Source organism: Dermacentor variabilis, chromosome 2, assembly GCF_050947875.1.
Source record: "Dermacentor variabilis isolate Ectoservices chromosome 2, ASM5094787v1, whole genome shotgun sequence".
NCBI lineage: Eukaryota > Metazoa > Arthropoda > Arachnida > Ixodida > Ixodidae > Dermacentor > Dermacentor variabilis.
The window spans coordinates 147,916,567-147,930,568 of NC_134569.1; the positions used below are offsets into that span (position 1 = coordinate 147,916,567).

A 14,002-nucleotide genomic window follows, 5' to 3' on the forward strand; every position below is an offset into this window, starting at 1 on the left:
GTGGATCTTTGAATGCCTACGCATTCCGCTCTTAAAGGCGAAGCTTAAGCGCCCTTCAAGTTTTTTCTTTCTGTTTCGGTGTCGACAGAATCCTCAAGCTACTCCACCAGCGCCGCTTAGAAGACCTCAAGGAAAGGTGGTGGAACAAGAACCCCGCCCGTGTCACATGTGATGACAGCGAGCGCCAAAGCGATGGCATCAGCATCCGGAACATGGGTATGTAGAATGAGGCAAGACCAAAGTGAGATGGACCAGCTTCCTGTTTTAGTATGAAACTCCATTTCTGTATGCAAAAAAAAACAAAGAAGCAGTGCAAAAAACCCTCTCTCTCCCAGCGGCTGCGCTAAGTTATTGACTTGCACTAGCACCTTCCACAGCTCGTGAACTTTGTTACTACCAGAGCGCTCTACAGCACAGGGTTTCAAGCTCATGACAAAATCGAAAATTAAAGACAGAAGGGAGAAAAAAGCAAATAGTATTTATTTAAATACCTAGATTGTTTATTACACTGCAAATACATCACTAAGCTGTTCCCGGATTGCTAGCGGTGCGTTTGTAGTACCTACCTTACCGGCATTACTTTTTTTTTTTTATTCTTCACACTGAGAGTGCTTCCCTTTTTTGTGCACCAGCTGTTGTAATTCGGTTGCACACATTGTGTGCGCTCTTTTCTTTTTTTTCTCCACGCTGTATTTCTCGTATAACTTTCTGGCCTGCATAACTTTTTGGTCTATATGCATGAACAATTTCGCCCACATGTTTGGTCTTTGAATAGGCTGAAGTACTTTTTTAAATAAACATAATAACTTTACAATAGGGTATGATTGGCTCAGGGGACAATATTTCTAATTTAAGATTACATCAAATAAAATGAAATCACGAAAGAAAATCAGCCGCAGTTAAACATATTTTCATTACCGGACATGTCGTCGTTCTGACAATAGTTTCAACGAACTGTGCATGCGAGCAATCTTTCCGGTCATTTTCTCCACGGACCTATGAAACGAAGTACCTTGCCTCGGTGCAAGGTGTTCCGGCAGCTTGAACTGGGGCAAGGTTTGCGCATATCTCCATAGGATTAGTGCTTTTGTGGGATTCTGGAATGCTTTGACGTCTCTTGAAATAAAAGCAGTCACCTGATAAATATCTTCTCTTTAAACAGGTGGCGTTTTCATCGTCATCTTCATCGGTGTTGTCATGGCTTGCGTCACCCTGGCCATAGAGTACTGCTACTACAAGAACCGCAAACCTAACAGCAAAGTGGTCGCCGTCAAAGAATGCTCAGACAAAGACTCCATCAAAGACTCTATCAATCACTAGTAGCCTTCAACCAGGCATTTACTCCCGAAGCAGCTCGCTCGCTATGTTATACCGAAGAATTTTCCCTCGCTTGCTAGAAGCAGCAGTGCGCGAGAAACTTACGAGTGAATAGATATTGTTCCAAACGCGTTTTAAGATTAGGTGTGCGTGTACTAAATTATCCAGAGAAATATGCCTTATAGCGACATTGAGAACCACTGCTCTGAACGGCACTTCTTCCTCCCTTTCACATTAGGATGTCTTTCAGCAACCATCCCAATAAAGGTTCCAGAGCTGTGACTTTGCCAGCCGCTATCGTAAGGTGACCAGACGTCCACAAATAAAGCGGGACAAGGCCCGCTTTTACGCGTGTAGTCCTGTTGCCCGTCTTCGTGCCAGCGGCCAGTGCCAAACTGGGGTGCCGCTTGGCACCAGAGAGGCCGTTCTAAGCGGCAGTGACCCGAAATGGTGACCAGAACGTTGGTAGTGACACCGAATGCTGCAGTAAAGCAGAAGAGGGCGTCCTGCTAAATCCCGAACAAGAGCATCTGCGACCAGCTGGCATAGAATCAATACTGTACCGTTAGCTGGTCATGCATCACAAACCGCATCAAGGCAGAGTAATGACAGCATACTCTAGAGCCAAGTCGCAAATAGATTTGCAGTTTGAGCGTACCATTAATAATGTTTGAGTCGCAAATCTGCCTTGGCAACGTACGGCACAAAACCCAAAGGAAAACCAGAAAACCGAAACAAAACAGATTGCACACATCGCGCCTGCAATCCTGGTTTCCCGTTCCTCCTACACCGCCTCTGTCTACACATCAGTCTCCCACCCAACTCCTCCTGCTCCCCCCCCCCCCGCATCTCTGTGACCCGCTTTGTACTCTAGACAACGTGATTACTTTACGCTAACAAGAACTCATCCTGGAAATTAGAGAATGTCCAGAAATCAAAAGAGCGCGAAAATTTTAGTTTAATCTACTAGTATAGTTCTTGTTTCAGACAACTTAAACCAGGCTCATGGTGTAAAAGAAAGCGCTTGATTAAATGCGCGTGACAATTGCACAGACACATTTGTACAAGTTTTGAGCACGAATGCACGACTGAATCTATTAAAGCAGCTATTCTTGGGCATCCCACTTCATAGTAACTTCACACGTGCATTGAAGAAGCAACATTTCACTTCGCCCATATAAGACAATGAACAAGAAACGTCAATTGAACGAATTTCTATGGCTGCAAGTACACTACATTAAGTAAAACAATATTTCGCGGCACCTTAGTTGCTGCTGGCACAGAACCTTATGGGCGATGACACGTTTAAGTATGATATTTTTTTTATTTATTGCTGTGCTAACATTTGAATGTCTGAACGCCCAAGTGTGATGGATTAATTCTGAAATAAAGCGCATCTTCTGTGGTAATACACTTTGGCCAATATTCTTTACACACATGTTCACATAAAAAACAACCTACCTATGACAGAGAGCAAACACACGTGACAGAAAAAGCATGGCCACTCGACCAGAGTACTGAGCGGACTTGCACTGGATATCTACTGTATCTCTTTACAGAAGTTTTGAATAACGGCATGGCATCGAGAAACAAATATTTGGCATTTTCGTCCTAAGGGCGAAGCATTGACAGTGATAGCAAGGTTCAAGGTTGCGGATGAACTCCTCCGACCATAGGCTGGTGTGACATGTCAGAACAGCGCCATCGCAGCTCCGTGGAATCTCACAACGCTGGCTTGACGAAGAGTGCCGCAGGGCTGGTGTAGGCGTCGCATCGCCACGTTGCACGAACGAGACCGACGGGAAACCGTCGGATTTCGGTAGCACCCAGTAGAATACTAGATAGCGTTAGATTAGCGTTCACTGTTGGTTCCGCTAAGACTTGTGCATACATACTGCAGCTCAGCAGAAATGCTGCTGTGCTTATAGTATGTGAGCGCACAACTCTCAAGCCAACAGGGCAAAGCAGAACACTGTCCTGGCTCCGCCGCCGAGTCGACTGAGCTGAACGTTGATGGTGCGTACACTTCGCTTCGTCGTTTTTCCAGCAAAACACACTCCGCGTCTCTGGGGACCTTCTAACACTACGCGTGCGAGCGGCTTATAATAGATACGGCGAACAAACTTAAACCGTAGTTTCTGCCTATTTATTGCTAACAACTCCAATCTCACAGGCCTATTGAAGACGAGGTCTTAACCGACTTCACGTGGGTCTGACGTATGCGGGATCTGGGTATCTTGTATCCACTTGCAGAAAAGAAACGGCCCTATCGCGCCTTCGGAGCGCCGTAACGAGTTCGCAAGAGGTATCAAAATGTAGCTCTCGATGAGACAAGAAGCGATAATTAATCTAGGGTATATACAATACCCTAGACGAACTCGTGGAGGCCCATAAAACAGCCCAACGTGAACGACTCTCCCGCACCGCAACTGGCAGAGTTATTCTAAGTAAACTCGGGCTGAATCCCGTTATGAATTCAGCAGGAAGAACAACATTACTCGGTGCGGTCAAAAGCCGTTTGGTTATAAAACCATTACCCAAGAACATGCTCTCTGGGAGACACGACAAGAGGCGGTCTGCCAGAGCCAAGGCCCTTCAGGTAAGGTACCATAACAACCAGCACACCGCTTATGTCGGTGCAGCAAAGCAGAATCACCAAACTTACGTAGTGAGCGTCGTGACCGGAGAGGGAAGTATCCTCACCGCCGCGACCACAAAAACAGCGTCCACCGTGGAAGCGGAAGAGACTGCCATTGCTTTGGCCATCATGAATCCCTCCGTGCAAACAATCATAAGCGACTCCAAAAGGGCAATAGTCAACTTTTCGAGAGGCAGCATAGGCGTATGTGCAGCGCGAGTCCTACGGGACTTTAATAATGAAAACACTGTTGAACTCGTATGGGTCCCTGCCCATTCGGGGAATCAAGGGAATGAGGAGGCGCACTGGGTAGCCCGAGGTCTAATCAACCGGGAGATGTGCCCCTCAGACTCGGATCCCATGGATGAGGCACCGACGACATACCAGGAAATAACAAACTATTACAAGCAAAAAAGGCGAATTTACCCGCCTCCAAACGCAAGCCTCACGCGAGCGCAAGCCTCGATCCTGCGTCGAATCCAAACTAAATCGTTCCCCAACCCACATTGGCTATCCATAATTACCAACGGGCAATGGAACCCAATATGTCAAAATTGCACAAATCAAACATTGGCTACCCAAAATCACATTCTTTGGGGGTGCGAGGGCTTACCCCCTCCCAGGTCGCTCCTGCCAGCTCCCTCACAACAGACGTGGGAGGAGCTGCTCAGAACGCCGGATGAAAAACGGCAAAAAGCCCTCGTTGCCTGGGCCGAAAGGGTCGCTCCTCGTGAGGGGCCATCCTAGGACTCGGGCCTGCCAGATAACTGAGCAGAATCTCAATAAAGTTGTTACCACCACCACCATAATTAATCGCAGAGCAGGTAAAATTACCTGTATGGGAGTACAGATAGCGTCAATTTAGTCGAAAACTAACCACATTGCGCTACATCGCAGTAAAGGATGCACCGCCGTAAATATATACCTGATTAAAACTTCTTCCTGGATTTCAATTTATAACTTGATTTGAATATTATAACAGCGCTAACACATGCATCCACGAAGGAACAAGGACGAGACACAAGCGCTTGTGTCTCGTCCTTGTTCAGCAGCGCTGTTATAATTTTCGAATTATATATATATATATATATATATATATATATATATATATATATATATGTGTGTGTGTGTGTGTGTGTGTGTGTGTGTTGGGAGTAAGCGGCCGTAAGGCATACGTCTTCTAATATAGAGCGAGTTTGCTTGGAATAAGCAGAGCACACACAAGGCAGTGGTGTCTGCGAGGCAGCTTCGGCGGTGCCCACAAAAAGCGAGAATTCGTCGCAGAGTAGATAAAGTTAACGGCATGGGCCGTATATACAGCGCCAATATAGTAAACAAATTACCCACATAGCGCTATCCCCCTGTAAAGGCTGAATCGCCGTAAATATAGACCTGTTGAGGCAAAGCTACGTACGGAACACTTCAGGGAAATAAACAGAAGAAAAATAAAGGTCGGAAATACACAACGAGGTTAATCCTGGACTAGCTTATTACTCCTTTTCACATCTATTGAAATCCGCTTACATCAGACCTTTTCCGAATAAAACGAAAACGCGTTACAGAAGATTCCAAAAACCTTGCATCACAAAAAGCGTTTTATCTCAAATAAAACAAAAGGATACACTGAATAGAAATTTTTTGCAAAAGAGAGATGCAAATGACATCCAGAATTTGAAATCTTTCAGAAACAACTGAAACTCTATCCGTAGAAAGGCTAAAGAATTATATGCACAATATATCCAATCCGCACATAATTAAACGTAACGACGTCATCTGGCAAAGGCTATATGGTGTATCAGGGAGAGTAAACTGTAATGCGTATCAGTCTCCAGAAATAATTCTAAATAGCACACCAATGTCAGGTTCGTTATTAGCAAATTCGTTTATTGGTTATTTTACGTCTCTTACAAACAATCCCATCATACTGCCAGCTTAGACTCATCATCATCATCATCATCATCAGCCTAGTTACGCCCACTGCAGGGCAAAGGCCTCTCCCATACTTCTCCAACTACCCCGGTCATGTACTAATTGTGGCCATGTTGTCCCTGCAAACGTCTTAATGTCATCCGCCCACCTAACTTTCTGCCGCCCCCTGCTACGCATCCCTTCCCTTGGAATCCAGTCCGTAACCCTTAGTGACCATCGGTTATCTTCCCTCCTCATTACATGTCCGGCCCATGCCCATTTCTTTTTCTTGATTTCAACTAAGATGTCGTTTACCCGCGTTTGTTGCCTCACCCAATCTGCTCTTTTCTTATCCCTTAATGTCACACCCATCATTCTTCTTTCCATAGCTCGTTGCGTCGTCCTCAATTTCAGCAGAACCCTTTTCGTAAGTCCCCAGGTTTCTGCCCCATATGTGAGTACTGGTAACACACAGCTGTTATACACTTTCCTTTTGAGGGATAGTGGCATCCTGCTGTTCATGATTTGAGAATGCCTGCCAAACGCACCCCAGCCCATTCTTATTCTTCTGGTTATTTCAGTCTCATGATCCGGATCCGTGGTCACTACCTGCCCTAAGTAGATGTAGTCCCTTACCCCTTCCAGTGCTTCGCTACCTATCGTAAACTGCTGTTCTCTTCCGAGCCTGTTAAACATTACTTTAGTTTTCTGCAGATTAATTTTCAGACCCACCCTTCTGCTTTGCCTCTCCAGGTCAGTGAGCATGCATTGCAATTGGTCTCCTGAGTTACTAAGCAAGGCAATATCATCAGCGAATCGCAAGTTGCTAAGGTATTCTCCATCAACTTTTATCCCCAATTCTTCCCACTCCAGGCCTCTGAATACCTCCTGTAAACATGCTGTGAATAGCATTGGAGATATCGTATCTCCCTGTCTGACGCCTTTCTTTATAGGGATTTTGTTGCTTTCTTTGTGGAGGACTACGGTGGCTGTGGAGCCGCTATAGATATCTTCCAGTATCTTTACATATGGCTCATCTACACCCTGATTCCGTAATGCCTCCATGACTGCTGAGGTTTCGACTGAATCAAACGCTTTCTCGTAATCAATGAAAGCTATATATAACGGTTGGTTATATTCTGCACATTTCTCTATCACTTGATTGATAGTGTGAATATGGTCTATTGTTGAGTAGCCTTTACGGAATCCTGCCTGGTCCTTTGGTTGACAGAAGTCTAAGGTGTTCCTAATTCTATTTGCGATTACCTTAGTAAATACTTTGTAGGCAACGGACAGTAAGCTGATCGGTCTATAATTTTTCAAGTCTTTGGCGTCCCCTTTCTTATGGATTAGGATTATGTTAGCGTTCTTCCAAGATTCCGGTACGCTCGAGGTTATGAGGCATTGCGTATACAGGGTGGCCAGTTTCTCTAGAACAATCTGACCACCATCCTTCAACAAATCTGCTGTTACCTGATCCTCCCCAGCTGCCTTCCCCCTTTGCATAGCTCCTAAGGCTTTCTTTACTTCTTCTGGCGTTACCTGTGGGATTTCGAATTCCTCTAGGCTATTCTCTCTTCCACTATCGTCGTGGGTGCCACTGGTACTGTATAAATCTCTATAGAACTCCTCAGCCACTTGAACTATCTCATCCATATTAGTAACGATATTGCCGGCTTTGTCTCTTAACGCACACATCTGATTCTTGCCTATTCCTAGTTTCTTCTTCACTGTTTTTAGGCTTCCTCCGTTCCTGAGAGCCTGCTCAATTCTATCCATATTATAGTTCCTGATGTCCGCTTTCTTACGCTTGTTGATTAACTTAGAAAGTTCTGCCAGTTCTATTCTAGCTGTAGGGTTAGAGGCTTTCATACATTGGCGTTTCTTGATCAGATCTTTCGTCTCCTGCGATAGCTTACTGGTTTCCTGTCTAACGGAGTTACCACCGACTTCTATTGCGCACTCCTTAATGGTTCCCATGAGATAGTCGTTCATTGCTTCAACACTAAGGTCCTCTTCCTGAGTTAAAGCCGAATACCTGTTCTGTAGCTTGATCCGGAATTCCTCTAGTTTCCCTCTTACCGCTAACTCATTGATTGGCTTCTTGTGTACCAGTTTCTTCCGTTCCCTCCTCAAGTCTAGGCTAATTCGAGTTCTTACCATCCTATGGTCACTGCAGCGTACCTTGCCGAGTACGTCTACATCTTGTATGATGCCAGGGTTCGCGCAGAGTATGAAGTCGATTTCATTTCTAGTCTCACCATTCGGGCTCCTCCACGTCCACTTTCGACTAACCCGCTTGCGGAAAAAGGTGTTCAATATCCGCATATTATCCTGTTCTGCAAACTCTACTAATAATTCTCCTCTGCTATTCCTAGAGCCTATGCCATATTCCCCCACTGACTTGTCTCCAGCCTGCTTCTTGCCTACCCTGGCATTGAAGTCGCCCATCAGTATAGCGTATTTTGTTTTGACTTTACCCATCGCCGATTCCACGTCTTCATAAAAGCTTTCGACTTCCTGGTCATCATGACTGCATGTAGGGGCATAGACTTGTACCACCTTCAATTTGTACCTCTTATTAAGTTTCACAACAAGACCTGCCACCCTCTCGTTAATGCTATAGAATTCCTGTATGTTACCAGCTATTTCCTTATTAATCAGGAATCCGACTCCTAGTTCTCGTCTCTCCGCTAAGCCCCGGTAACCCAGTACATGCCCGCTTTTTAGCACTGTATTTGCTTCTTTTGTCCTCCTAACCTCACTGAGCCCTATTATATCCCATTTACTACCCTCTAATTCCTCCAATAACACTGCTAGACTCGCCTCACTAGATAGCGTTCTAACGTTAAACGTTGCCAGGTTCAGATTCCAATGGCGGCCTGTCCGGAGCCAGGTATTCTTAGCACCCTCTGCAGCGTTACAGATCTGACCGCCGCCGTGGTCAGTTGCTTCGCGGCTGCTGGGGACTGAGGGCCGGGGTTTGATTGTTGTATTCATATAGGAGGTTGTGGCCAAGTACTGCACCAGGGTGGCCAATCCTGCTCTGGTGAGAGAGTGCGTTACCGGTTCTGGTCACCGGGATCAGGCCGCACTCCAGGCCTGTTTGTGCAATTTTCTCAACACACGGATTTTTTTTTGTATTTCCCGGTGGAGAATTGCGCGGCACCGGGATTTGAATCACGGTCCTCTTGCACTGGAGACGGATACTCTACCGTCCCCGCAGGAGTTAAATTAAAAATTGAATTATGGTGTTTTGCGTGACAAAACCACTTTCTGATTATGCACGCCGTAGTGGAGGACTCCGAAAATTTCGACCACCTGGCGTTCTTTAACGTGCACCTAATTCTAAGTACACGGGTGTTTTCGCATTTCGCCCCCATCGAAATGCGGCCGCCGTGGCCGGGGTCCGATCCCGCGACCTTGTGCTCAGCAGTCTAACACCATGACCACTGAGCAACCACGGCGGGTCCCGCAGGAGTTGTACGCCTCATTTAACCTACAGTGGTGCCCTATTTGATCAGTCAAGGTGGACCAATCTGAGCTCGGTTATACCGCATGGATGGCACTCGGCTAGAGAACCTGGTATTTATGACCTGCACATGTGTGGCCACACATAATTGAGGATATATAATTTTTTTTAGGAGGGTTTCCGTACAGTGATAAAAGGAAGGAAAATACATTAAAAGAAAAAAAAATAGGAACATAACATGTGATTTGAACTCGTGATCCTTCAATGTTGCCCGGAAAGGTAGCTCAGTCGGTTGTTTCGTCAAGCCAACGGTTACTTTCAAGCGCCAAAGCTCCTGCTCCGAGCCTCATACTTATGTGGAAAGGGACTGATGTTGTCCGCGGCAGTGGAAACACCAGGGTGGAAAACGCGCTTTCCGATCGCTCAAGGTTGCGCGGATATTGTATAGCTCTAGCGTCTAGGAAAAAGCTTAAACAGGTGCGGGGGCGGCACGCATAGCGTGGGAAGCTAGCCGCCGGAATAGCTATCTCAAGTACTGCGGCTGGCGAGGGTGAAATACCTTCGTGTAATTATAATAACCCTAATAGGACTTCTTTCAAAGAAAAGAAAAAGAGAAGAAAAAGAAAAGGGAAACGGCTCAGAAGGCTATACTACGAGAGCTATGACTGATACTTTGCTATATATATGTATTCATCTCATCTATGGGATCGCATGCGCGCGCTGTTGGTTTTAAAGCGCAACCGTGGTAGGGAAACGGAAGGCGATATAAGCATGCGTGTCCATGATACGCACACGACAAACTGCCTTACAATATTTAGAATTGATATATATATACACACACAAAAGCCAATATAGGCTGCTCGACACTATCTCGCGCGTTTTTATAGCGAAGTACATCAGAACCGACTCGTCGTTCCACAACAACCATTTCCTGAGTGATCGCCAGATATATGCCGAATAACTTCCTGTCATTCAATAAGAATGTCTCTCTTTCATGCAGCCTACCAATTCGCGCTGTTTCGGTTTAGACAAAACAATTTATCATTCGAGGCGCACTTGCCAAGTTTGCCTCCAATTAAAACTGCCTGCGATGCCTATAGTGCAGCTCTTATCTCGCTCAACATACACAGTTCTATATACGTGCATCCGGTGCAATTGTTTCCGTTGTATGAGCAATTTCAATGTCATGGCCGATCATGTAAGCACAAGTAGCTGTTTACTATTTACAATATCCAGAATTGATCAAACGTGAAGTTGTCACCGGCATTCTGAGTGGTTGGAAGGCATAATTTCTTTGAAAAATGGCCGCCAGAGGAGCAGCGTGAACTCGAGCGGCTTTATAGACTAGGAAAACTGCCTTAAAATATTTAGACTTGAGGGGAAGCTTCGTTAACAAACTATAACACGGCAATCAGCACTCGTATACGACGAGAGAAATTATTGAGACGGGAAATTCCCTTGAAATAAATCTGGTTTGCGAGACAAATGCTTGTATGTATTGAATCTCTTAAAAGATGAGGGGGGAAATATGCGCTCACCGAGAGGGCATCTTCAGCACGAGACCACCGCGAGGCACCTTACTGAGATGTAGAGAGCTTCGCGGCCGGAACGAAATCTCCCCTCTCCGCCGGCCCAGGGTGGAAAACGCGCTTTCCGATCGCTCAAGGTTGCGCGGATATTGTATAGCTCTAGCGTCTAGGAAAAAGCTTAAACAGGTGCGGGGGCGGCACGCATAGCGTGGGAAGCTAGCCGCCGGAATAGCTATCTCAAGTACTGCTGCTGGCGAGGGTGAAATACCTTCGTGTAATTATAATAACCCTAATAGGACTTCTTTCAAAGAAAAGAAAAAGAGAAGAAAAAGAAAAGGGAAACGGCTCAGAAGGCTATACTACGAGAGCTATGACTGATACTTTTCTATATATATGTATTCATCTCATCTATGGGATCGCATGCGCGCGCTGTTGGTTTTTAAGCGCAACCCTGGTAGGGAAACGGAAGGCGATATAAGCATGCGTGTCCATGATACGCACACGACAAACTGCCTTACAATATTTAGAATTGATATATATATACACACACAAAAGCCAATATAGGCTGCTCGACACTATCTCGCGCGTTTTTATAGCGAAGTACATCAGAACCGACTCGTCGTTCCACAACAACCATTTCCTGAGTGATCGCCAGATATATGCCGAATAACTTCCTGTCATTCAATAAGAATGTCTCTCTTTCATGCAGCCTACCAATTCGCGCTGTTTCGGCTTAGACAAAACAATTTATCATTCGAGGCGCACTTGCCAAGTTTGCCTCCAATTAAAACTGCCTGCGATGCCTATAGTGCAGCTCTTATCTCGCTCAACATACACAGTTCTATATACGTGCATCCGGTGCAATTCTTCACCCTCGCCCTCGCCAGCAGCAGTACTTGAGATAGCTATTCCGGCGGCTAGCTTCCCACGCTATGCGTGCCGCCCCCGCACCTGTTTAAGCTTTTTCCTAGACGCTAGAGCTATACAATATCCGCGCAACCTTGAGCGATCGGAAAGCGCGTTTTCCACCCTGGGCCGGCGGAGAGGGGAGATTTCGTTCCGGCCGCGAAGCTCTCTACATCTCAGTAAGGTGCCTCGCGGTGGTCTCGTGCTGAAGATGCCCTCTCGGTGAGCGCATATTTCCCCCCTCATCATTTAAGAGATTCAATACATACAAGCATTTCTCTCGCAAACCAGATTTATTTCAAGGGAATTTCCCACGTCTCAATATTTTCTCTCGTCGTATACGAGTGCTGATTGCCGTGTTATAGTTTGTTAACGAAGCTTCCCCTCAAGTCTAAATATTTTAAGGCAGTTTTCCTAGTCTATAAAGCCGCTCGAGTTCACGCTGCTCCTCTGGCGGCCGTTTTTCAAAGAAATTATGCCTTCCAACCACTCAGAATGCCGGTGACAACTTCACGTTTGATCAATTCTGGATATTGTAAATAGTAAACAGCTACTTTTGCTTACATGATCGGCCATGGCATTGAAATTGCTGATACAACGGAAAGAATTGCACCGGATGCACGTATATAGAACTGTGTATGTTGAGCGAGATAAGAGCTGCACTATAGGCATCGCAGGCAGTTTTAATTGGAGGCAAACTTGGCAAGTGCGCCTCGAATGATAAATTGTTTTGTCTAAACCGGAACAGCGCGAATTGGTAGGCTGCATGAAAGAGAGACATTCTTATTGAATGACAGGAAGTTATTCGGCATATATCTGGCGATCACTCAGGAAATGGTTGTTGTGGAACGACGAGTCGGTTCTGATGTACTTCGCTATAAAAACGCGCGAGATAGTGTCGAGCAGCCTATATTGGCTTTTGTGTGTGTATATATATATCAATTCTAAATATTGTAAGGCAGTTTGTCGTGTGCGTATCATGGACACGCATGCTTATATCGCCTTCCGTTTCCCTACCACGGTTGCGCTTTAAAACCAACAGCGCGCGCATGCGATCCCATAGATGAGATGAATACATATATATGGAAAAGTATCAGTCATAGCTCTCGTAGTATAGCCTTCTGAGCCGTTTCCCTTTTCTTTTTCTTCTCTTTTTCTTTTCTTTGAAAGAAGTCCTATTAGGGTTATTATAATTACACGAAGGTATTTCACCCTCGCCAGCAGCAGCACTTGAGATAGCTATTCCGGCGGCTAGCTTCCCACGCTATGCGTGCCGCCCCCGCACCTGTTTAAGCTTTTTCCTAGACGCTAGAGCTATACAATATCCGCGCAACCTTGAGCGATCGGAAAGCGCGTTTTCCACCCTGGGCCGGCGGAGAGGGGAGATTTCGTTCCGGCCGCGAAGCTCTCTACATCTCAGTAAGGTGCCTCGCGGTGGTCTCGTGCTGAAGATGCCCTCTCGGTGAGCGCATATTTCCCCCCTCATCTTTTAAGAGATTCAATACATACAAGCATTTGTCTCGCAAACCAGATTTATTTCAAGGGAATTTCCCACGTCTCAATAATTTCTCTCGTCGTATACGAGTGCTGATTGCCGTGTTATAGTTTGTTAACGAAGCTTCCCCTCAAGTCTAAATATTTTAAGGCAGTTTTCCTAGTCTATAAAGCCGCTCGAGTTCACGCTGCTCCTCTGGCGGCCATTTTTCAAAGAAATTATGCCTTCCAACCACTCAGAATGCCGGTGACAACTTCACGTTTGATCAATTCTGGATATTGTAATAGTAAACAGCTACTTTTGCTTACATGATCGGCCATGACATTGAAATTGCTGATACAACGGAAAGAATTGCACCGGATGCACGTATATAGAACTGTGTATGTTGAGCGAGATAAGAGCTGCACTATAGGCATCGCAGGCAGTTTTAATTGGAGGCAAACTTGGCAAGTGCGCATCGAATGATAAATTGTTTTGTCTAAACCGAACCACCGCGAATTGGTAGGCTGCATGAAAGAGAGACATTCTTATTGAATGACAGGAAGTTATTCGGCATATATCTGGCGATCACTCAGGAAATGGTTGTTGTGGAACGACGAGTCGGTTCTGATGTACTTCGCTATAAAAACGCGCGAGATAGTGTCGAGCAGCCTATATTGGCGTTTGTGTGTGTATATATATATCAATTCTAAATATTGTAAGGCAGTTTGTCGTGTGCGTATCATGGACACGCATGC

General features: G+C 45.6%; 1 protein-coding gene across 1 annotated transcript in view; it reads left to right on the top strand.

Annotated features, from left to right (window-relative positions):
* LOC142572832 (ionotropic receptor 25a-like) overlaps positions 1 to 2,127 on the top strand; it is a 20,106-nt gene extending 17,979 nt beyond the window's left edge. The window contains exons 7-8 of the mRNA XM_075682216.1: positions 89 to 216; positions 1,163 to 2,127. Coding sequence (XP_075538331.1) covers positions 89 to 216; positions 1,163 to 1,320 — 286 coding nt within the window. The 3' untranslated portion in view covers positions 1,321 to 2,127. The remainder of the gene's footprint in view (positions 1 to 88; positions 217 to 1,162) is intronic.
* The last annotated feature ends 11,875 nt before the right edge of the window (positions 2,128 to 14,002 follow it).